The sequence below is a fragment of the Podarcis bocagei genome (assembly GCF_964188305.1).
Source record: "Podarcis bocagei genome assembly, chromosome: 16".
Taxonomy (NCBI): domain Eukaryota; kingdom Metazoa; phylum Chordata; class Lepidosauria; order Squamata; family Lacertidae; genus Podarcis; species Podarcis bocagei.
This window is the reverse complement of record NC_138142.1, coordinates 15,442,261-15,464,572: the sequence shown is the minus strand read 5'-3', so window position 1 is coordinate 15,464,572 and position 22,312 is coordinate 15,442,261. Positions and strand designations below refer to the sequence as shown.

General features: G+C 46.0%; 1 protein-coding gene across 5 annotated transcripts in view; it reads right to left on the bottom strand.

Annotated features, from left to right (window-relative positions):
- Nucleotides 1–2,996: 2,996 nt before the first annotated feature.
- DGCR2 (DiGeorge syndrome critical region gene 2) overlaps nt 2,997–22,312 on the bottom strand; it is a 64,710-nt gene continuing 45,394 nt past the window's right edge. For 4 of the 5 annotated variants that reach the window (XM_081174954.1, XM_081174951.1, XM_081174953.1 and 1 more), the window contains 6 exons: nt 19,255–19,431; nt 17,785–17,988; nt 11,884–12,036; nt 10,000–10,236; nt 4,822–8,955; nt 2,997–4,473 (listed from right to left, as the gene is read on the bottom strand). In XM_081174954.1, the coding sequence (XP_081031080.1) occupies nt 8,714–8,955; nt 10,000–10,236; nt 11,884–12,036; nt 17,785–17,988; nt 19,255–19,431 (1,013 nt within the window). In that variant the 3' untranslated portion in view covers nt 2,997–4,473; nt 4,822–8,713. The remainder of the gene's footprint in view (nt 4,474–4,821; nt 8,956–9,999; nt 10,237–11,883; nt 12,037–17,784; nt 17,989–19,254; nt 19,432–22,312) is intronic. The other variant, XM_081174952.1, reaches the window with a different exon arrangement.

Here is a 22,312-nt window from a genome sequence, read left to right as displayed (position 1 = left end):
GCTTTTAATGGATAATGTTATTGCAACCATCTCTTATTTCACTGCGGCTTTTACTTCTGTTTTTAGCTGGCGGTGCAAAAAAAATAAAATGTCCATCAATTTTTATGTCAATTGCTAGAGTCCACGTCTTTTGTTAAGGTGGCCACATTGAAGGCTTCATCTGAAAGGCAGTCTTTTTAAAATCTTCCTTCAAAATAAAATAAAAATTGTTAGAGAAAAGCAAGGCAGGCACTTATGTGCAACGATAAAAACCCAGAATGCAAATTATTCTGCAGCTAACTAACTAGTTCACAAGGGCTTTAAACATTGTTCAATTTAATTGCATGGCTTTTCTGCCATCTGAAAACCAGTATCATCCTAGTGGTTTAAGACATTGTGTCTGAATAGCTTTATGCTCTTAGTTGGGGATAGGAACAACTTTGCTTGCAGCTACTGCCCTCTGCAGGAGAGGAAAAGGTACTGAGGGAACTCTCCATGGTAGCAAAACTGAACCATACAATCAAATCTTTAGGAAACACAGCAGAAAGATGGAAATACCCAGCTGGTAACAATTCTGCTTCCCTCCAGACATCGTTGGTTATATGGCACAGGTTTTTTTGGCAGTTGGGATGCAGGGAATCCAAGAATGTGCCTTCTGCTTTTTCAAACGCGTCCCAAGAGTAAGAATGAATAGTTAAGTTTTTCTAATCCCCCTTTGATCAGTTAATCATGGGCAAATCTTCAAACCCTATTAATCTTGCTGCTGCTCCTGTCTGGTGCATACACACTTTTTTTGTGTGTCCGGTGATGCAAATGCTAAGAGCTCAGCTGGATCGGGCCCAAAGGTAAAAGGTAAAGGACCCCTGGACAGTTAAGTCCAGTGAAAGGCGACTATGGGGTCGCAGCACTCATCTCGCTTTCAGGCAGAGGGAGCCGGCATTTGTCCAGAGAGTTTTCTGGGTCACGTGGCCAGCATGACTAAACCACTTCTGGGACACCGTGATGGAAACCAGAATGCACGGAAACACCGTTTACCTTCCCGCCGCGGCAGTACCTATTTATCTACTTGCACAGGTGTGTGTTTTTTTGGTTGTTTTTTTTTGCACTGGTGTGTTTGTTTTTGTTTTTATTTTGTTTTTTTTGTTTTGCACTGGCAAGCTTCTGAACTGCTAGGTTGGCAGGAGCTGGGACAGATCAACGGGAGCTCACCCCGTCGTAAGGATTCGAACCGTCAACCTTCTGATCGGCAAGCCCAAGAGGCTCAGTGTTTTAGACCACAGCGCCACCAAGGCTCACCTAGTCCAGTATCCCATCCTCACAGCAGCCAACCAGATGCCTGCAAGAAGCCTGCCAGGACACGAGTACAACGGCACTCTCCGCTCCTGCTGTTTCTGGCAACTGTTAGAGGCACACTTCCTTTGACTGCGGATGTTGTTGGCATCCATCTTGCCTCAAGAAATGGAGCGTGCCTCCAGGGGTAAAGCCAAACTGCTACATTAGCAGTACCGAAGCCACCTCCCCAGGTACATACCTGGGCAGCATATCTAGAGGTCCTGAGCTGCCCAGACAAGGGAACCCCCCCCCCCGGCCTTGCTGATGTGATCCAAAGCAGAGCGATACATTTGGCACCAGCTTGACTGCAGGAGTTGCTGGGATGAAGGAATACAAGGCGCCATCTATTTGTCTTAGGACTCCACTCTGGATGTGTGTAGGCTTTACTGCTTAGTCTTTTCTTCTCCAACAAGGCAGCATAGGTTGAGGATCAGTGTCCGTCCGTCCCCCGTTCCCTCCCCCCCAAAAAAAATCAGAGTCCTTTTCATTGGGGATAATTCAGATGGAAATTCCAAGATGTCGGAAAAGGTTATTTATGGATGCCACTACTGCGGGCCCATGTTTTATTAGCCCAAAAATGGAAAGAGAGCGAAGTCCAGACTAAAGAAGATTGGCAATTTAAATCGATGGAATATGCGCAGCTTGCAGACTTAACATACAGAATAAGAGAAGAAGAACGTACGTTTAAAGAAGGATGGAAACTGTTTATTGAATATATGGAGGAAAATTGTGTTTATTTGAAAACGTGGGCAGTGTTAAGATAAATTCAACAGCGTAATTAAGTTTTGATGGGTATAATAATGGAACACTGAATAGTTTGGTTTAAATAAGATATGCAGGGGTTTATGTTGAGCAAAATGAACCATGGAAAGAGAGGAAGGGAAGTCGTTGATATCTTAAGGTTGTTTAAGTGAATATTATAAACAAGCCTCATATTATTACTTGGTGTAATAATCTCACTGCTGCTTTAGCAGGCTTGGGAGAGGTCAGTGGCCTGATGGGAATGCAGGGTTCGCCATTGTGAATTTCATGATGGATGAAATGCAAGATAGATAAATAGATCACTGTTACTCAACAGCACCCACAGCAAGGTTTGCAGCGCCTCACTAGAATCCTGGATTTGCATTCAGTCAGAGACAGGGAGAGAAGGCAGGTTTTATAACGGTGGTTTTAAAGAAAAGCAGTGACGGACACAGAGGAGCAATGAGGATGGGGTGCCTTCAAGGAACCAGGCAGGGATGGGGTGTAAAGGGATGGGGTGGGGTTAAAGCAAGGAGGAGCAGGAACCCCTGGCAAATATGATCTTTAAAAAGATCCCACAACCACAATGGGAACTCCAAAAAGTTAGGGAGGTCCACTGCCTCCCTTTAGAGAGAGAGGCACACACACACACACACACACACACACACACACACACACAAACAAACACAGAGACAGGGCCTTCTTTACAGAACACGATTTATTTGGCATTTGGATGAAATGTCTCTCACAGCATCTTGAGAAAAATAAAAGATTAGTGTCATCCCATCCCACCCTCTTTTTCTCCTAAAAAATAAAATAATAATAAATCAAAACATTAAAACTTAAAAAAAAAATGTCACAGGGACCGAACTATTACAGTATCAAATTTCTTTTCTACATAGTATTTTCATGGAATATCAAAATCTTTTTTTTTTTAAACACGCACACGCACGCACACACAGCCACAGTGACATCCAATCACAAATCAACAACACGGGGTGGGGGGAGTCCTGCAGACACACAGCCTTGGCTAAAAGTGATTTTCCGAGAAGCTAATAAGCAAGTGTCTCATTTGTCGCCTTATACGCATGTCCCAAGCAAACAGCAAGTCTAGCATCCAGCTGTCAGAAAAAGAAGCGTGACAATTAAGAGATTCGAACACAGAAAGCTGCCTCAAATCATTGGTCCGTCTGGCTCACAAATTGTCTACGCTGGGGGAGGGGGAGAGGGAGAAGAGGGCCTGAGGATCTTGAGATGTTCATGGAGCCCAACTCCTGTTGAGACCACAGGATTCTCACCTGCGGTCTACACTGGCTGCAACCTGGAGATGTCAGGAGGTGAGTCTTGGATCTTTCACAAGCAAACCTTGGGTCTACCCAGAGTTAGAGACCTCCCCCTTGGTGTTTCCCCATAATAAAAAGATGAGAGGGGCTGAAATTCAGCCAGTGCGAACTGGCTCCTTGTGCCTACCAGGAGAAATCCCCTTAAAACTGGGGAAAGGAATCCACCTCTGAACACATCTGCTGCTGCTGGCTTGCCTTCACTTTTTCACGTTAGCTGGGGTTTAATTTGGCCAAGGGCACGCAGTCTATTAAGTGCTCTTTCCTGTCTCTCTTCCCCATCTCCACAACCGCATGCCGGCCTGTTGAAATTGACACTGTGCGGCAAAGGTTTCCGGGAGTCTGCCTTCCCTGCTCGCTGTATTGGGAGTGTTATGTACAGAAACCCAACACAATCATCTCTTTCAAACACAAAGACCCACATCTGGGGGTCGGAGGAGACATGAACTGGAAGTCAACCAAGCCTATGTCCAAACATGCAATGGGTCCCCAGAACCGATGAGAAGTTTCTTCCCTCCAGACCAAAGTAAGACTATTGTTTTGTGTACGTTGAATTGGGGGGGGGGAGACACACACACACACAAAAAAATACCTTCGTGCACAAACCGCACGCCCAAGAGGGTTTGCAAAGGGCAGCTTGTAAGCAGAGGGATGCGTCATTTCGATAGCAAAAAACAAAACAAAACCCCAAAATAGACTTTGTTTTAATAAACTGAAATTCATAGCAGAGGCCTATTTGTCTCAAATTAAGAGTTTGGCTTTTAAAAGGTTTGTTGTTGTCGGTGTGTTTGTTTCTGCCCTCCATCCTGCACCACTCCCAAGCATTTGGTCAACATGGAACCTGTGGCTACAATATTAACCGCTAAAGACATTTATGCTCTGATATCCGAGTTAAAGATCAATAGCTTCAATCAGACATTTGTGGAAAGATATGCAGAACCTTTACTGCTGACATCGGCTTTTTTTAAAAAATGGGGCAAAGCAGTATTAAAATAGACGGAGAAAAGAAAACAACAATTGGGCTATTTGCAAGATGCAGAAGCCTGTAGTGCCGGGGGGGGCATGTACCCCAACACAAGAACTACAGTGGTGCCCCGCAAGACGAATGCCTCGCAAGACGGAAAACTCGCTAGACGAAAGGGTTTTCCGTTTTTGAGCTGCTTCACAAGACGATTTTCCCTATGGGCTTGCTTTGCAAGACGAAAACGTCTTGCGAGTGTTCCGATTACCCCCCCCCGCTTCCCCCCTTTTTCTAAGCCGCTAAGCCGCTAATAGCCTTTTAGCCGCTAAGCCGCTAAGCCTTTAATAGCCGCTAAACCGCTAAACCGCTAATAGTGCTAATCCGCTAATAGGGTTGCTTCGCAAGACAAAAAAACCGCTAGACGAAGAGACTCGCGGAACGGATTATTTTCGTCTTGCGAGGCACCACTGTACTGATGAGCATTGCAGATTGGTTCTGCAGTTTACTATGGCACCTGCATTAGGCCTTATGGAACTGCAGTTGGAAGGGACCCCAAGGGTCATCTAGTCCAGCCCCCTGCAATGCAGGAATCACAGCTAAAGAATCCCTGACAGACAGCCATCCAACCTCTGTTTCATCTACCAAGGCAGACTGTTCCACTGTCAGATCTCATCCTTAGAAAGTTCCTCCTAACGTTCCGCCGGAATCTCCTTTCCTGCCATTTGAATCCATCAGTTCGAGTCTTCCTCTCCGGGGCAGCAGAAAAACAAGCTCGCTCCATCTTCCATGTGCCAGCCCTTCAGATATTTGAAGGTGGCTCTCATCTCACCCTCTCAGTCTTCTGCTCTCCAGGCTAGTCTTTCTGGCAACGCCCCGAGAAGGAACGCAGGAAGAAAATTAAAAGATCTCCACAGGCTAATAGAACAAATAAACACCGGCACCCGGGAAAGGGACAGAAGCCTTCAAAGGGACACTCTTAATAGCTTTGTGTACAGTGGTACCTCTGGATACGAACAGGATCCGTTCCGGAGTCCTGTTCGCATCCTGAGCAGAATGTAACACGCAACTGCGCGTATGTGGGTCGCGTTTCGCTGCTTCTGCGTGATGTCATTTTGAGCATCTGCGCATGCGCAAGCAGCGAAACCCGGAAGTAACGCATTCCGTTACTTCCAGGTCACCGCGGAGCATAACCTGAAAACACTCAACCTGAAGCATATTTAACCCGAGGTATGACTGTACAGTATTACCTTCCACTGACCTGCTGCAAAGCATGGGCAGTTCCGAGCAATAACACACTGAGGACTGGCTGCATGTGGCGATCAGTTCAAACGCTTGGGTTATCCCAGCTGAGCTGTGCTATTGAAGGACTTCAGGGACTGGGCATCTTACTTCGCTCTTAGGCCCAGACCCACCTGCTGCAGAACGAATCCAAGGGCCAGCTCTGCAGCCTGGGGAGAACTGGTTCCTATCTCATGCTACTCTACTCTGCTTTGCTTTGCTTAAGATCGCATGCGGCAGTACATGCAGGCATACTCAGCACCCTGAACACTCACTCTCACACACGTACAAAACTCAAGAAGCCAGTACATACAATGTATAAAACTTATGAGTGTGCTAAAAACGCACAAAACCCGCTTTTATTTCTCATACTTCAGAAACGCTCAGCATCATCCAACTCAGAACACGTACCTGTGGCCACAGCAGTCCAGCTACACCCGGACTCGCAGCTGAGAGGCAGAAGGAGCTGCAAGTCCTCTCAATAAAGGAGGACTCCCTCTTGTCCTGCACTACATCCTGGGTGTGGGTGTGAAAGAAATCCAGGAACCAGATTTTCCTCGGCTGCGAGGCAACTTCTGCAACCATTCGGAGGACATCACATTTGAAGCCGTGCCTTGCAGTAGCCATCGGGTCTGGCTCGGCCACCACAGGGAGGAGAGGGGGGACCCATTCCGCCAACCTATCAATGCTTGTTACACAAAATCCTATTACAAGACGGGTTTCCTTGCAGTTTCACACACACACACCCAGGGCAACTCCACAGAGCACAGGAGGGTAACTGTATGAGCCTATCCTATGCCGCCAGAAGGGCTGTGTCTGCAACGCTCCTCGAGGAAAGGCGATCCTCTTATCAATGATTATCTAACATGCTTGGACAGGACCGTGATTGCCGCGCTGCAAATTGTCTTCCATCGGCTTGTGCTGATTGTTTTCAGGGGCTCTTCGCAGCTGCCCTATACAGACTCGGGCAAATGGCTTGCCGAGTGGGTACCATCGGCTCCCGATGCGCAAGCAGCTCTCCAGGGATTCAGAGAGGGCTCCTTTTCCCCAGCCCTACCCAGAGATGTCGGGGATTGGGACCTTCTGCGTAATGAAGCCTGCCCTCTTCCTTTAAACACAGCCCACGTGGTGGTTACTATCACAAATCCTAGTGTAGAAAAATAGAAAAGACCCCTGCAAAATATTGCATATGAGAATACACCCAATGCAATGCAGGTGAAATGGAGAGGCACCCTGACAAGTTGGGGCCTGAACTAGCCTGGTCAGCAAGTGGGAAAGTAGCGCGCGCTCTCTCTCTCTCTCTCTCACTCTCTCTCTCTCTCACACACACACACACACACACTCCATGTTCCTTTCCTGTCCCTCTAGGCTTCCTGCCTTTCATAAGGTAAGAGGAACACATCAGTGAAAAGATGGAGATTACCACCTCCTCGCCTGGCCAGCCTCTCTAAAAGGAAACCAGCTAGCGACGAGAGGCGTCCTCTCGGCTCAATTCGGAAACGTCCTCGCTATTTACAAGCTCTCTAGAACGAAACACACCTTGCCTTTCAAACTGGAGACAAAACTTCGCAGGGGAGAATAACACCCTGAGCGTCATGACCTAAACTGTACAAGACACATCTTCCGACTCGGGTTCGTCATGAATTCCAGCAATGTTCACTGGCGACGGCTTTTGTCAAGCGCCGGGGACCAAGGGGGAAGGTGGGGAGGGGAAAAAGGAAAGAAGAAACCCAGCCACCTGCCTAGTGACTCTTTCAATCCCAATCCCACTTACGCCAACAGTGGCTATTGCTCGGACGCAATATTCATTGCTGTGCTAAACTCCACCCTCACCCAAAAAGCCTATCGTTCTCTAGGGTTGCCTAATTTTTTAATGATACCTTAAGGCTTCAATGATCAACCCCCCCAGTGGTGTAAAATTAACATCGATCTAAGTAATTCTAATGAAAACCCAGAATTAAATAAGAGTGGAAAGGGGGGGGGGCGTGAAACCTGATGACACTGGACCAATTCATTGAAGCTTTAGGGAGTCACCGGCACCATTTCATCCCCCAAACCCAGAACCTTAAAAATGCACAATGCCTGTTAGAAGCCACTGCATTGCGGGTCACAGAGTTTAAAAGAGCCGCTGTACAGGACTTGCAGTTTCACAGAGAAGGAAGCAAGTGTTTGCAAACTGTCCCCCTTGCCCTCCCCCCAAAAAAACATTTGGATCTCACTGCGCTACGTCGAGGAAACAGCCAAGTATCCATCAAACCCTTTTTTAAACCTCGCAGTCCCTCCTCCGTGGCAGTGTTGAAAGGAACATGACAATCAAAAGCTGCACATCCATGGCTACCTGCCTCTTTTTTCTTTGGCTCATGTTTCTATCTGCCAGGAGGACGGTGGGGTTGTGGTTCTGCCTTCTGTTCAAAGGGACACCCAACAAGCAGCACCCAAATCCAATCTTCTGTGCTCAAAGAGGAAAGGTCTGAGTTGCGGCCGGGGAGCGTTTCAGGGCGACAAAAGAGATTCTCCAACAGGCAGGCTCTCTGTAACCGCTTCTGAGTTCCCAAGCTCCTGTAGCCCCGTCCCCACAAAATTCAAGAAACATCTCCATCCAATGTACAGCTCGCGGTTTCCTTTCCCGCGATTCACGAGGGAGGTGGAAAGAGGCCAGGCGACAAAAAGCTATCCGTGCTTTTTCTTCCTCCTTGCGAACAAAGAGTTGGGATGCTGTTGTTCAAGAAAAATAAAAAAAAGAACATCCTCTGCATTCTTCCCATCATTAGTGAGAAAGGTGCAGCTTCCATAATCCTTTTTTTAAAAAAACAAAAATAAAATAAAATTTCAAGAGGGCAACCCAACCAGGCTAGAAAATGACAGCAACAGCCAAGACGCATGATTTCCTAGAACATAAAAGTAGTGTCCTAAATAAGAGAAAAAGAAAGAAAGAGAAACAAGGAGCGGAGCTTATTTCTGAAGTTCGGTCCATTAGTGTCCGTCTGTACATCTGGTGTGCAAACAGTTGCTCAAAAATTTATTTCTGACCGGCAGTAAGATTTCTTTTTTTCCAATCCCCTCCCGCCCCCCAATTTTTCCTTTATACAATGGTATTCAGAGAACAGTGACTGTGGAGGCTGCCTGAAAGTGTCTCTGCCGGCGGGCTTTCACTTAAGGGCGTGTCGGGAGGTACGAGGAGGGTGCTGCTGTCAACAGAGTCTTCCAGCTCTGCTGGAGAAGGACCGACCGAAGGAGGAAGAGATTCCTCTGTCAGCGGCGGAGATGCGTCGCCGTTTCCGAGGGACAGCTGGTTGCTCTGGCCTGTCTGGGAATGGATTCCACCTGGAAAATGGAAAAGGCAAGGAGGAATCGACAAGTCAGAGGCAGCACCCTTGAGTACGTTTCCGAGCACAATTCGAAATGTCGGAGCTGACCTTTGAAGCCCCAAACGGGCTCAGCCCAGTATACCTGAATGAGCATCTCCACCCCCAACACTCAGCTTCCCACTGAGGTCCAGCTCCAAGGGCTTTCTGGCAGTTCCCTCCCTGTGAAAAGTGAAGGCACAGGGAACCAGGCAGAGGGCCTTCTCGGTATTGGCGCCCACCCTGTGGAACACCCTCCCATCAGATGTCAAGGAGATAAGCAACTATATCATCTTTAAAAGACATCTGAAGTCAGCCATGAATAGAGAAGTTTTTAATGTTTTGTGTTTTATCATGTTTCTGTATATGCTAGAAACCGCCCAGAGTGGCTGGGAGATGGGAGTGATACAAATATTACTACTACTACCGTGGTACCTCGGGTTAAGAACTTAATTTGTTCCGGAGGTCCGTTCTTAACTTGAAACTGTTCTTAACCTGAAGCACCACTTTAGCTAATGGGGCCTCCTGCTGCTGCCACGTTGATGGAGCACTATTTCTGTTCTCATCCTGAAGCAAAGTTCTTAACCCGAGGTACTATTTCTGGGTTAGCGGAGTCTGTAACCTGAAGCGTATGTAACCTGAAGCGTAGGTAACCAGAGGTACCACTGTACTACTACTACTACTACTACTACTACTACTACTACTACTATTAGCAGCAGCAGCAGCAGCATAATCATCATCAGCTACTTGGACATGGCCACCACCAATTCTTTGGAGCAGAATTCCACTGGCCATGCTACCTGAAACTGATGGGAACTGCGGTCCAAATCATTTGGAGAGTGCCATGTCCCTGGACTAAGCTGACCAATAGTGGTCCTCTGGGATTTCAGGAAATGCTCTCTCCCAGCCCTAACCTGGAGAAGCCATGAACTGAACCTGGCACCTTATGAGTGCATAATCTTCTCTACTGGTATAGCATCCTGCAGGCTAACAATACTCGAAGGACAACATCTCAACGATGTACCTGGGGGAGAACAAAGAATGCTGTCTGGGTTAATGGAAGCTTCGTACGGCGGAGGTGGGTCATCGGGATGCTGGATATCTGGGTATTTGTACGCCGTGTAGGGAGGAGGAGGGTCGTGGAAATGAAACGCCCCACCTTCCCCGTCATCGGAAAGGTGGAGCGGTGTGAGTCCAGTCCCAAAGCCATCGGGGCCGTAATCGAAACCGGGCATCCTGCGACCCAAGTTGAAGTGGTGCACTATTGGGGGAGAGGAGAGTTAGGAGAAAAACACACACACACAAAACCCCAAAATGCATTATTATTCCGCCACTACAGTGGTGCCCTGCAAGACGAATGCCTCGCAAGATGGAAAACCCACTAGACGAAAGGGTTTTCCATTTTTGAGCTGCTTCGCAAGACGATTTTCCCTATGGGCTTGCTTTGCAAGACGAAAACGTCTTGCGAGTGTTCCATTTTTTTCCGCTTCCCCCCCTTTTTCTAAGCCGCTAAGCCGCTAATAGCCTTTTAGCCGCTAATCCGCTAAGCCTTTAATAGCTGCTAAGCCTTTAATAGCCACTAAACCGCTAATAGCGCTAATCTGCTAAGCCGCTAATAGGGTTGCTTCGCAAGACGAAAAAACCGCTAGACGAAGAGACTCGCGGAACGGATTAATTTCGTCTTGCGAGGCACCACTGTACCTCTCGCCAAGTAGGTCATGCGTTTTGCAAAGGGTAAGCCTAACCCAAAACCCAAAAACTCTGTGAACTGAAAGTGGAGACACTACTATATGTACTTTTCTTTGTTTGCTTGTTTTGAACACAAGGAAATAGTTAATAAAAACTAATTAAAGCAAGAAGCTTGGTGCTGTTAAGGATGAACAAAGCATCACAGGGAGTTACCAATGATGAACTGACATGAGAGACTCTGGGCCATATACATTGTTAGCCCTGACTCAGCGTAGTAGATTCGTTGAATCTAATTGATCTAAGCCATGTCCATTAAGTTTGATGGGCCTAACTGAGTAAGGCTGCAAGTTCAGCAATATCTAGAGGGCCAGAAAGCTTCCACACCTGCACTGGGTCAAAGAGAGACATGTTTTCAAAAAACAGCAGCTGAAAGCTGCATGTAAGTGATTTATTATTATTATTAACTCAATTTCCTACCCACCCTTCACCATAAAGTCCAAGAATGAGTGACAATATGGTCACAAGGGTAGGCTGCATCTGGCGTGCCTTCTCTAACTTTCTTGTTTTATCTTCAGATTTCTTATGGCAATAGTGGGAACCTCTGATATTGCTGGACTACTTACTAACACTGCAACGACACCCTAACCCTAACCGGCCAGGGTTAAAAAGACGCATATTCAGCATACTACCAAACTACCGAAGGCTTTTCACCAAAGCCAGACTAAATGTCTTTCCTTCTGCAGTGTTGGATGGCAGGTTGAGAGGAGTTCCCTACCAGGACAGACTTTGCTCGTGTGCTCAAGACATCGATTCCATAAAACATATTTTGTTGCATTGTGCAAAATATGAGCAAGCCAGGGCTGAACTGATACTACCCTTGCTGGTACCTTTCCCGGGAAAATCAGAGGCTCACTATGACAGGTTCCTACTGGAAGACCGGACAAATGTTAGAACATTAGCAGTGGCAAAGTTTTTATCGGTGGTTGCAAGATCAAATGAGCCCTATATTCTAAACAAAATGCTTGTTTAACCCGGAGGTAGGCTGTATGAATTGTGTATTGTTTTGTAACGATTTGTTGGGTCTCTGGACCGTAATAAAGATTGATGACATTCAGCATATGACGGCAATGACTTAAGGAAGGTGCCAGGCACACCCTTGTTGCAAAGGAGAGTTCCGCAACTCAGGGGCTTCCAGATCAAGCACAGCCGAGGGACTTACGGTTTGCTCCGATCAGAGACTCGATGCGCTCCCTGCGCCGCTGCCGTAGCCGATGGACCATGAAGAGGAGCAGGGACAAGATCAGGAAGGAGGAGATGCAGCTCACGATGAGGCGCATGCCACTCGCCATGGAGTCAAACAAACTGTTGCCGTCTGCATGGAGGAATCAAAAGTAAAGATCCCATTACATTATGGCAAAAAATCAGTGGTGTGCGGTTCATTTCCAACCAAGCTCTTTTCCGGCCATTCAGCAGGAGGGACCAACCAAAAAAGAACTTCCTGGAAAACTGCGAAAGAGGAAGGGGAGATAAGAGCAAGAATGTGTCTAGATGTTTGGTGGTGGAGCTTCAACCTCCGAGCCAAACTTGGCCTGCCGGGCCTCGACAATCGGTCCATGCGGCTGTTTTGCTGAAACCTCACCCACCTGAGGTCGTATGTGCCATCTGATGTGGGGCAGGCAAGAGAGGGGGACGCAGAAAGCAGAACTGAGCTCCCCGCACAACTTTCTGCTGGACCATCCTCTATCCCAACAGGCAACCTCGACATGTTGACAGGACAATCCCACCTGTCAATCGCCTGATGACACGATGATGGGTGACTGTGGGGTGGGACCTGTAAAAATTGGCCTGCTGGGATGGGGGAAACATGAAGATCTGGCCCGCTGAATCAAACAAGTTCTTCACACAATTCTTGGTAGCCTGGACCTGCAGGCTGCTTCTAATGGAGACTCCTCAAAATGGCATTAATCCTCTTCCAAAAATATTTTTTCAGTGCCCCCATTATGCTTTTAAAGTACCTCTCAATTTTAGGGTGCAGATGCAGTACTGAGTCCTCTCCGCGCATTAGAAATCTGGACAGGAGTGCTGTGGTGCATGCTGGCTTTCCTAATGGAAGTTATGCTCTGGGGGAATCAAACCTCTTGACTTGAGAGCCAGTGGGGTGTAGTGGTTAAAGAGTGTCGGACTAGGACCTGGGAGACCAGAGTTCCAATCCCCACTCAGCCATGAAACTCACTGGGTGACCTCGGCCCCGTCACTGCCTCTCAGCTTAACCTACCTCACAGGGTTGCTGTATGGGGATTAAATGAGGAGCGAGAGGACCACGTACACATCACGGTTGGTGGGACATAAATGCTATGCGATAAGTAAGCCAAGAATAGATGTAGCTTAAACGACTGTGATTCCTCAAAATTAATAATCCACGTGAGAAAACACTTCCCAATAACTGCATCAGCCGAGAAGCCCTCTGTTCTGAGAAATGCACTGTCAGCTAAAAACTACTTTCCTTTTCATATTGCTCCCACTGCCAAAACAAAATTAGCTAGTCACTAATCTGTTTTCCAATACAAGCAAATCCACTTAGATACAAAGCATTTGGAAAGCAAAAATGCAAGTGTTAAGATCCTAAGTTTGCAACAAGACAAGGGGGAACAATTGTGAAACCACCAGATGCCCATAAATTGGATTGGTATATGACCTGTTATTCTAGCATTACTGCTTCTTGTCCTGAAACATACTGTAACCTGATTCAAAAGCCTCTCTTCTGAAGCTAACCAAGAGTACGTTGTGCCTCATAACAAGGGGTGACGGAAAAATAATTGAAAAGCTTAATATAAATGTTTTTGTTTCCAAATCCAACCAATTTACTAAAAGCAAACTCATTTTCTGAGTTTAGATCCTTATAAAGCCCAAACAGCTCCACACATGTGCAGCTGTTTTAGACGGGCCTTCACAATGTGAATTTCTCTTTTGAAACAAGCAGCACCTGATGTTTTATATATACTTTTAATTATGTTTTATAGACGCTTGCAGACTAGCTTTACTGTATTTTTCATACTGTAAGCTGCCTCAATCTACTTTATTCAAGTGCAGACTAAAAATATTTAATTGAATAAACGACAGGGGTGATGTGCATCAGCAGTCTCCAGGGAACCACATTTACAAAAGCACTTTGGGGGGTTAACAGGAAACCAGGAGGAAGAGGGAATGAAATGGAGCACTCTGGGAAAGAGTGTGGCTGGCTGAAAAAGGAGTATAAACAGCAAACAACAGTTTCAGGCCTAGTTTCACTGGTCTAAGTCGTCCCTGCTGCCCGGTTATCACCCTACTATTCAGGCAGACAGCATCTGGGACTTTTCACAAACTGTAGGGGCAGGGGGTTGCCCACAAAGAAAGTTTCAACTCAGGCAGGTGGGGGGGGGAACCTTTGGCCCTCCAGATGCTGTTGAACTACAACTTCCAGCACCCCTGGCCATTGGGCCATGCTTGCTGGGGCTGATGACAGCTGCAGTTCGACAGCATCCGGGGCAGCCAAAGGCTCCTGCACACCTGAACTAAGCACTGAAAGAACCTGGCATCTGGTCCCCTCACAGACACAATAATGCAACAATGCATAATACTGCTCACATTTCTGGCCACCTTGGCTGAAAAGTAACCTGCCACAAGCGTTAAGCATAAGGACAGGAACTTTAGAAACAGTCGAGAACACCCTGCCACGTGTGTTCCAAGAATCCAGATGTATTTCACAACAGCCAAGAGCCGATTCATTTCCCAGGCAATGCCAAACTGTAGAAGTCCAAATAGGTTCATGCCACCAGAGTTTGGGAGAGGGGCATCTCTCCAGTTTGGTCAAAAACAATTCCCTCTTTGGCTGAGGGAGGGGGGAAATAGGCAAGGAAATTTCAACCAACCAAGTGTTTCCGTCAATTTCAAGGAAACAAGACCAAACAGCAGCAGCACCATCTGCTGGCTACTTGCGGGACTGGCGGGCATTTCAAGTAATGATGGCATCACATATAACAGAAAAGTGAACAGTGGGTGGTGGTAGTGGTGGTTTTTGCAATGCATGAGAGGTACCCACACCTGGATGCCCAAGGTAAATATGTTTCCACCACACCTCCCTGGCTTAACCCAATTCAGCAGGCTCCTTAGAACATTTGCGACCTTCCAGTGATGCAAATATCCTTCCGTTTCCTTAACAGAAACAAGGTCGACTCACGACTGGTCCAAGTCCTTGGTTATAATGCAGAAGCTCTTAAACAAAGAGCAGGAAACTAGATCCGACTGGTGACTGAGATCCTTAGCTTTTCATATCCCTCACTGGGCCAAGTTTGACAGGTAAGCAAATTTGCCTGCCTGCCAGTCACCTGACAGCACCATCATGTCAGGTGACCGCATGAAATCAAAATGTGCAGCCAAAAGAATAACATTGTGCAAGCTCTGCTGATCAGCTGATTGGCAGGACTTGCAAAGTGCTGTACAGCGACTTTTGCAGGTGCAGCCAATCCGCTGACTGGCGGTGCCTGCAAATGCCCTTTTGGCCCAATCACCTTTCTACCTGGCCCACACCCAGCAGAGCAGTGCAGGTGGGCATGGCTTGGCCAAAATGGCCTGGTGGGCCAAAGAGGGGAGGCTTGGAGGACCTAGTGAGGCCTGCAGCTGAAGGTTCCCCAACTTGGTCTTAAAACTACAAGGCTGATCTGCCAGGGATGGGAGGGCATCACAATGTTTGTGGGCAGACCAAGATCCTGAGGCAGCAGGAGCTTTTCATCCACCAGAACCAGGGTCAATGGAACGAAACATCTCATTGACAGTGAATCCTGGCTGATCCACTTGGATTTCATTATGCTGTTATTATGATCATCGGCTAGATGCAATTTTAAGACGAAGTCAAGTATCCCCATCACTCCCACTCTTGTAGCAACTCGCAAGAGGTGAGGTGGCAACAGGATTGCAGCCAGAACAGAGCGACCAAGAAATAAGAGGGAGGGATCAGCATGCCTGGAGACCACTGAAGCACACATGTTCACTAGCCACAGAATGTTGGGTATCATTTGGAAGATGAAATGGGGAAGAGGTGGATTGGGAAACACGAGCTTCTTACAGCTGATGATATCCTGAAGGACTGCATGCCTGACAGGCAGGTACCTCAAACTGGAGCACTCCTTCCCAATTGGCGAGGCTACACTGCAACATTTTGTGGCAGAACTGGCCTCTCCTCCCTGCCCACTTTCCGATATCAATGTTGGGCAGGTACCCTAATTCACAAATACTCACATGCAAGGCAGTGCTGAATGCCCCTTATGCAAGGGGACAGCTAACGATTGTATTTCTGGTCCTGGCTCCTAGTCAGACCACAGCTTTTCAGACTTGATGCAAGGGGAAACTGCGGTTTGATAAACCGCAGAAGATTCAAGTTACAGTGGGCAAGGGAAGGGAGAAGGGGAGGAGGCATGAAGCGGCAAGGTTAAATCAAGGCTTGAAGAGCTCACTTGTTACATTTGAACAGAGGCAATCTGAAATTTGCAGCAGAGCTGGAATAAGCACACATGGCTACTAACACATTAAGGGTCTTTTTCTGCCCCAACGCTTATCCATTTAGAAAAAAAGGATTCCAGGTAGGAACATAAGTAGAGCCTGCTAGAAGCCCCAAATGGAAGCATATAGGGAGGATGCGAGGGCAGCAGCCCTCTCCACTCTTGCTGTTTCCAAAAGCTGGCAAGCGGACTGTCTGTGTCTGTGGAGGTAGCAACTTATCTATGTTGCAGAAATCAAACCACAGGACGACGTTTGTTTCATGCCTGATGCGTCTCTTTATTCCAGGTACCTGGGAGAGGCCTCTGACACGGGTGCCAGAGAGTCCTCAGAACATGGTACAAAGCGTGTATCTATAAAGGAATCCTTGTGCAAATACAGAGGCCAACTTCCTTCAAAGATAGTGGAATATTACAAAAAGCTCAAAGCAGTATTTCAACACGTTACTGAAATAGCTGCTCAACCCTTTAGATTCAGCTTATGTAGCAGGTGTTTTGTTTTACTGACACAGTCCAAGGGTCCACAAGTTAGAACATTTTTGCACAACTTTCATTGGCACCCAGAGCCAATGATACATATGGTGGCAGCCACAATAATATAAAGTATATTTGATCCCCAATCTTCCAGCCATGACCACAGGTTCCATTGATCCCTCTCATGCAGCTTGGCCATCTTTTTTTATTATTATTATCTCTGCCTGATAAATTATTTTATCAGTGTCATCAGGGATGTAGATACGACATTCAGCTCCTGCCAGAGCACCTGCTTCTCCCTGACCAGCAAGCAAAACATCCAGACCATTCTATTTTGCAATATTGCCTGTCTTATACTAGGCAATTCCATAGCAGTGTCTTCCAGTGCTTGAACGGCACTATTTGCAAACTTTCCATCACAGCATTCATGCTTTAAAATTTGCTTTAGAAACAACTGCCACACCAAACGGAGGTACGGTTATGTCCCAAGACCTTTGGGACTCTGAAAGTTCTCTGGCGTTCCTAATTTTACCAGAAGGGGACTGGGATATACTGTATTTTTCCATGTATAAGACTATACCCCCCCCCATTTTTTTTTAAATTGGAGGTCGACTTATACACAGAATGTTGCAATTATTTATTTCTTAATTTTGGGCTCAAAAAAACAGGGGTCATCTTATACATGGGAGCGTCTTATACACAGAAAAATACGGCAATTCTAACAGCAGGAGCAACTGTTCTTGTGTAGCAAGAACCATGTTAATTAGGTGGGAGTTTTACCAGCACATTTTCCACAGATAAAATACTGATCCATGAGAGCTAGAACAAAGTGAACATAGCAGGAGCTCTACCTTCTCCACATAATTTTTGAGAGATTCCTTAGAGACAGTCCATTCCTTATTAACTTTCTGAAAAGTATTTCCTCTAACTCTCCCTGTTAATTTAGCAATAAGCATTCAATCATTTTAGCTAGCGAGTCTGTTTTGGTGGGGACATTATTACTTTCCCAGTTCTTGAAATCTTTGTTTTTATGGTGTACGTTGGATATACGATTGTAAAACTTCAATCTGAAAAACCGAATAAATAAACTTTTTTAAAAAAGAAGCACCTCTTACCAGGATCTAAACAGGTAAACTTGCAGCACTCCTTGGGGTCCTTCCGATACTGCTGGCAGCCCTGAGGCCGCTCACATAGGGCCGCCACGCACATCTCTGGCTCGCCATTGTGGCACGTGCAACTCAGACAGGGGTCATCTCCTTTCGGGGTGAAATAGTAGCCTTCATCGACAATGTTGTCTTTTATATCTACACAGGTTTGGCCTGAAACAGGAGAGGTGCACATACGTTAGCTCCCACCTTCCCTCACTGATGGACAATAAGATGCACCTCGCTTTCCTGAACAGAGGACAGATCAGTGTGGGTCTGCGCAGAAGCTAGCCTACTGTATAAAGGATTATATTTGCATGCCATCTTCGGCTAATTTTTGCCTTGGGCCCTGCCCACAACTGGAACATCCCCTCCACCAACCCCACCGGAAGGCTGCCCAGGAAGAAATACTGAGCTGAAAAAGGTTGCCCGCCCTGACAAAAATCTTTAAAAGCAAAGAAACAGGTGTGAGGCTTTTAATACCAATCAGCGTACATAAAAATCAATGGTGTTTTAAAAAAACATACAAAAAATCTTTTTTTATTTAAATCTGATTTTTATTATTTAAATTGAATTTTTAATATAAAATGCTTTTGGAGGAAAAATCTTTCTAAAGATACGTTTTCTATTTAAGTTACACTATAGGCTATTCATTAGGAAATAAGGATTTGTTTCAAGTTTTTCATGTGTGCTAAAGCTCAGTCTGGGTTTTTTTATAAAAAAAACTGTTTAACCACATCAGTTAACAAACATGGATACGTGTGCTATAATGTTATTGTTTTAGTTAAATAAATTGTTCACATTGTGATTATGGAAATGTTTATTTTTCTCTTTCCAATAAAGTACAGCAGAAAAGTTGTCTAAATATAAACAGTTAACTTATTAAACCTCACAATAATTTCATAATTATCCGTCTATGTATTTTGAATAGTACAAACAAATCAGTGATTTTTGATATAACCGAAAAACTACTCTGAAAATTTATTATTCCAAAAGTGAAACCTTCATCTTGTTGTAAACATTAAGAGTATACAAGCAAGAATGAGTCCCTCTGTAAAAAAATAAACTCTTACTGACTAGTGATTTAAAATCAATTTGATTTAAGTAAAATCCACCCGGATACCAATTGCTTTTCCAAGCACTTCAGCCGCAGCCTTTTGTAAAGTGGGGGAAATGCAGTTCTCGCCCCTGCCGTTGCAACTACCACAACAGCTCCTACCGTGCCAAATGCCATTGCAGAGCAGTGGTAAGAAATACAGCTGTGGTCCAAAGAGCAGGGAGACCTGATCCTGGTCTGTACCACAATACAGTTCGCTCGGCGGCCTCAGCCACTCTGTCCCCAGCTGCAGTGCAAGTGAGCATCCCTGCGGCTCTTTTGAGTATGTAACTGTTCCTGCGTGCTTATAAGAGCTTGTGTGTAACCCAGAACGGATGACTCACTTCTTTTGCAGAGGAATGAAGACTTCTCATAGCAGTTTTCAGCATACCAGCTGTGAAAACCGCGGTGCCGCAGGGTCGGGAAGTGGGAACATTGGAACTGGGCGCAAAGGATGTTTTCGTTTTCCGACACAGACGTACTGAAGGTAGGGTTAGGGGGCAAAAATACTTCCGATGAACCTGAAATGACAAAATGCATCATAACTAGAAGAAAGTTGTTGCTGCAGAGCCTGTGGACAAATTCGGCTTTGCTGCCTCTTAGAACATTTTAAAGGAGAAAGTCATTCATGCGATGTACCAATGTTTTACTCTGTATGCTTGGGTAGCTTGTTACGTTATAGGTTTTAGAGATGTCGGAAGGCTAATTTCAGGCTATTGTAGCTTTATTTCTATTCCAAAGAAATTCAGGGGGCTAATGTTAAAAAAGGTGTTGCAAACATTGACTTTATTCTCAGAAGTGTACAAAACCAGGCTCCTGCACATAGAGTCCTTGCTCTTTAAATTCAAACAGCATACACCTTTTTTTAAAAATTGCATTTCTTTCCAAAGCAGGTTAAGGAAAGTATAAATCCAGTGGAGTAGCACACAAAGAGGGACATATACAGAGGTACCTCGGTTTAAGAACAGCCCTGTTTACGAACGATTCAGTTTACAAACGCCACAAAACCGGAAATAGTGTCCCGGTTTGCGAACTTTACCTCGGTCTAAGAACAGAATCCGAACGGCGGAAGGGCACCAGCAGCGGGAGGCCTCATTAGGGAAGGAGCACCTCGGATTAAGAATGGTTTCGGTTTAAGAACCGACTTCCAGAATGGATTAAGTTTGTAAACCGAGCTACCACTGTATATGCACCCTTGTGATATTCCACTGGTTAGTGGAGTCAGTTTCATTCTAGCAGACTTTTGCCTTGCAGGGCAGTTAATGGTTTTCTAAAAAAAATGGCATTTTATTTCCTGTATCCATCTCTGCTGTATTTGTATCAAGCATTGTTTTAGGATGATATTGTGTTTTCAAAACTGTCAGAAGGCACCCCGAGTAACACTTAAATGGGAACGCAGAAACTCTTGCATAAATAAAATAAGCTGGCTGAATACTGTGCAACCTCCAAGACTTCGTTTACAAAGCTGGAGTACAGGAAAGGGAAGGTCTAAAGAAGGATATACACTGATACAGAATAATAGAATTGTAGTTGGAAAGGACCCCAAGGGTCATCTAGTCCAACCCCCCACCAAAATGCAGGAACCACAGCTAAAGAATCCCTGACAGATGGTTGTCTGTCACCTCCCAAGGAAGTCCATCCACTGTCAAACAGCTCTTCCCATCAGAAAAGTATTCCTAATGTTTAGTGAGAATCTCCTTTCCTATAGTTTGAATCCATTGGTTTGGATTCCTAAACGCCGAAACTTCTGACCAGTAGAAGCTTTGATTTGTCATGTGTTAGGACAGGTGAGCATTTTCTTTCACGCAAAATAATTTCCTCATTCAAACGTGCCACATAATTGTCAACTGTTGAGCAATCCCTTTTGCTTTTTGCTCCTTTTATCAATTAGCATTTAAACAACCAATCAAAAGCCAATTGCTTTCAGCAGCTCTGCCGCCAGATGGCAGTATTATTGCTAGCTCTGGGAGGAAAGCAGGATTGCCCAAAAGAACATTATGCCAGCCTTTGAGTTAAACAAAGGCATTAAACACTTGATCAGATTTCCTTATCACTGTGTTGACGCTTAGACCACAACCACACTAAAATACAAAGTTGTATTAAAGGTAAAGGGACCCCTGACCATTAGGTCTAGTCATGACCGACTCTGGAGTTGTGGCACTCATCTCACTTTATTGGCCGAGGGAGCCAGCATACAGCTTCCGGGTCATGTGGCCAATGACTAAGCAGCTTCTGGCGAACCAGAGCAGCGCACGAAAACACCGCTTACCTTCCCGCCGGAGCGGTACCTATTTATCTACTTGCACTTTGACGTGCTTTCGAACTGCTAGGTTGGCAGGAGCAGGGACCGAGCAACAGGAGCTCACCCAGTTGCAGGGATTCAAACCGCTGACCTTCGGATTGGCAAGTCCTAGGCTCTGTGGTTTAACCAAATATTAGGTCCCCATAAATCCAAAGAGACTGGCCAAAATAATAATTTCTTGAGGTTAGGTTTGGAGAGGAGGACTGGGTGGTGCAGAAAGGCACTCAATAATTGTGAAAACTTCTGTAAGATGTGCTTAGCAGCAAAAATCCACCTGGCACCTGATAACTTTACAAGACCATGTAAAGACTTAGCTGTTTCCATGGGCCTTTTGTTAGAGGGAGAGGGTGTCGTTTTGCTACTAGTGTGTTGCCCAAACTTCCTATGGCTATTATGGGGATTGTTGTTTTGGACAGTGTAATTATTTATATTAAATGTGTTCTAAGTCATTTGGAGACCTTTGGGCAACGAGCAACTAACAAGCCACCATTAATAACCTTAACAACAGCAGCAATAACAACAGCAACACAAATACACCTGGTTGAATGAGGCAGATGGGCCTGTCCTTGCTGCCGCTTGCCCACCAGGTTTCTCTTACGCACAGCAACCCAGGTCATGTGGGCGGGGAGGGGGGGTTGCAGTGATTTTTAGGAAGTCATTAGTCTGCATCAGGCGTCCTACTGGGAAGACCCAGTTTTCTGAGTGCATGTTCTGGAAGTTGGGCAATAGGGGCAGTACAGGATTCCTTTTGGTGTACCGACCTCCCCGCTGCACCAAGGATTCCCTGTCCGAGCTGCTTCAGGTCGTGGCGGATGTTCTCCTGGAGACACCTAGTTTGGTTGTCCTAGGGGATTTTAACATCCACGCCGACACGACCTTACAAGGGGCCGCTCGGGACTTCGTGGAAAGCATGGCCTCCATGGGGCTGTCCCTGAATAAGTTGGGCCCAACTCATAGTCATGGACATGCCTTAGACCTGGTATTCACCTCTAGTGACGTGGGTGATCTGACACTAAGTAAAAGTGAAACCAAAAAAGTGCCATGGTCAGATCACTTCCTGGTGCAACTGGACTTCTCCGCGACCCTTCCCCTCTGCAGGG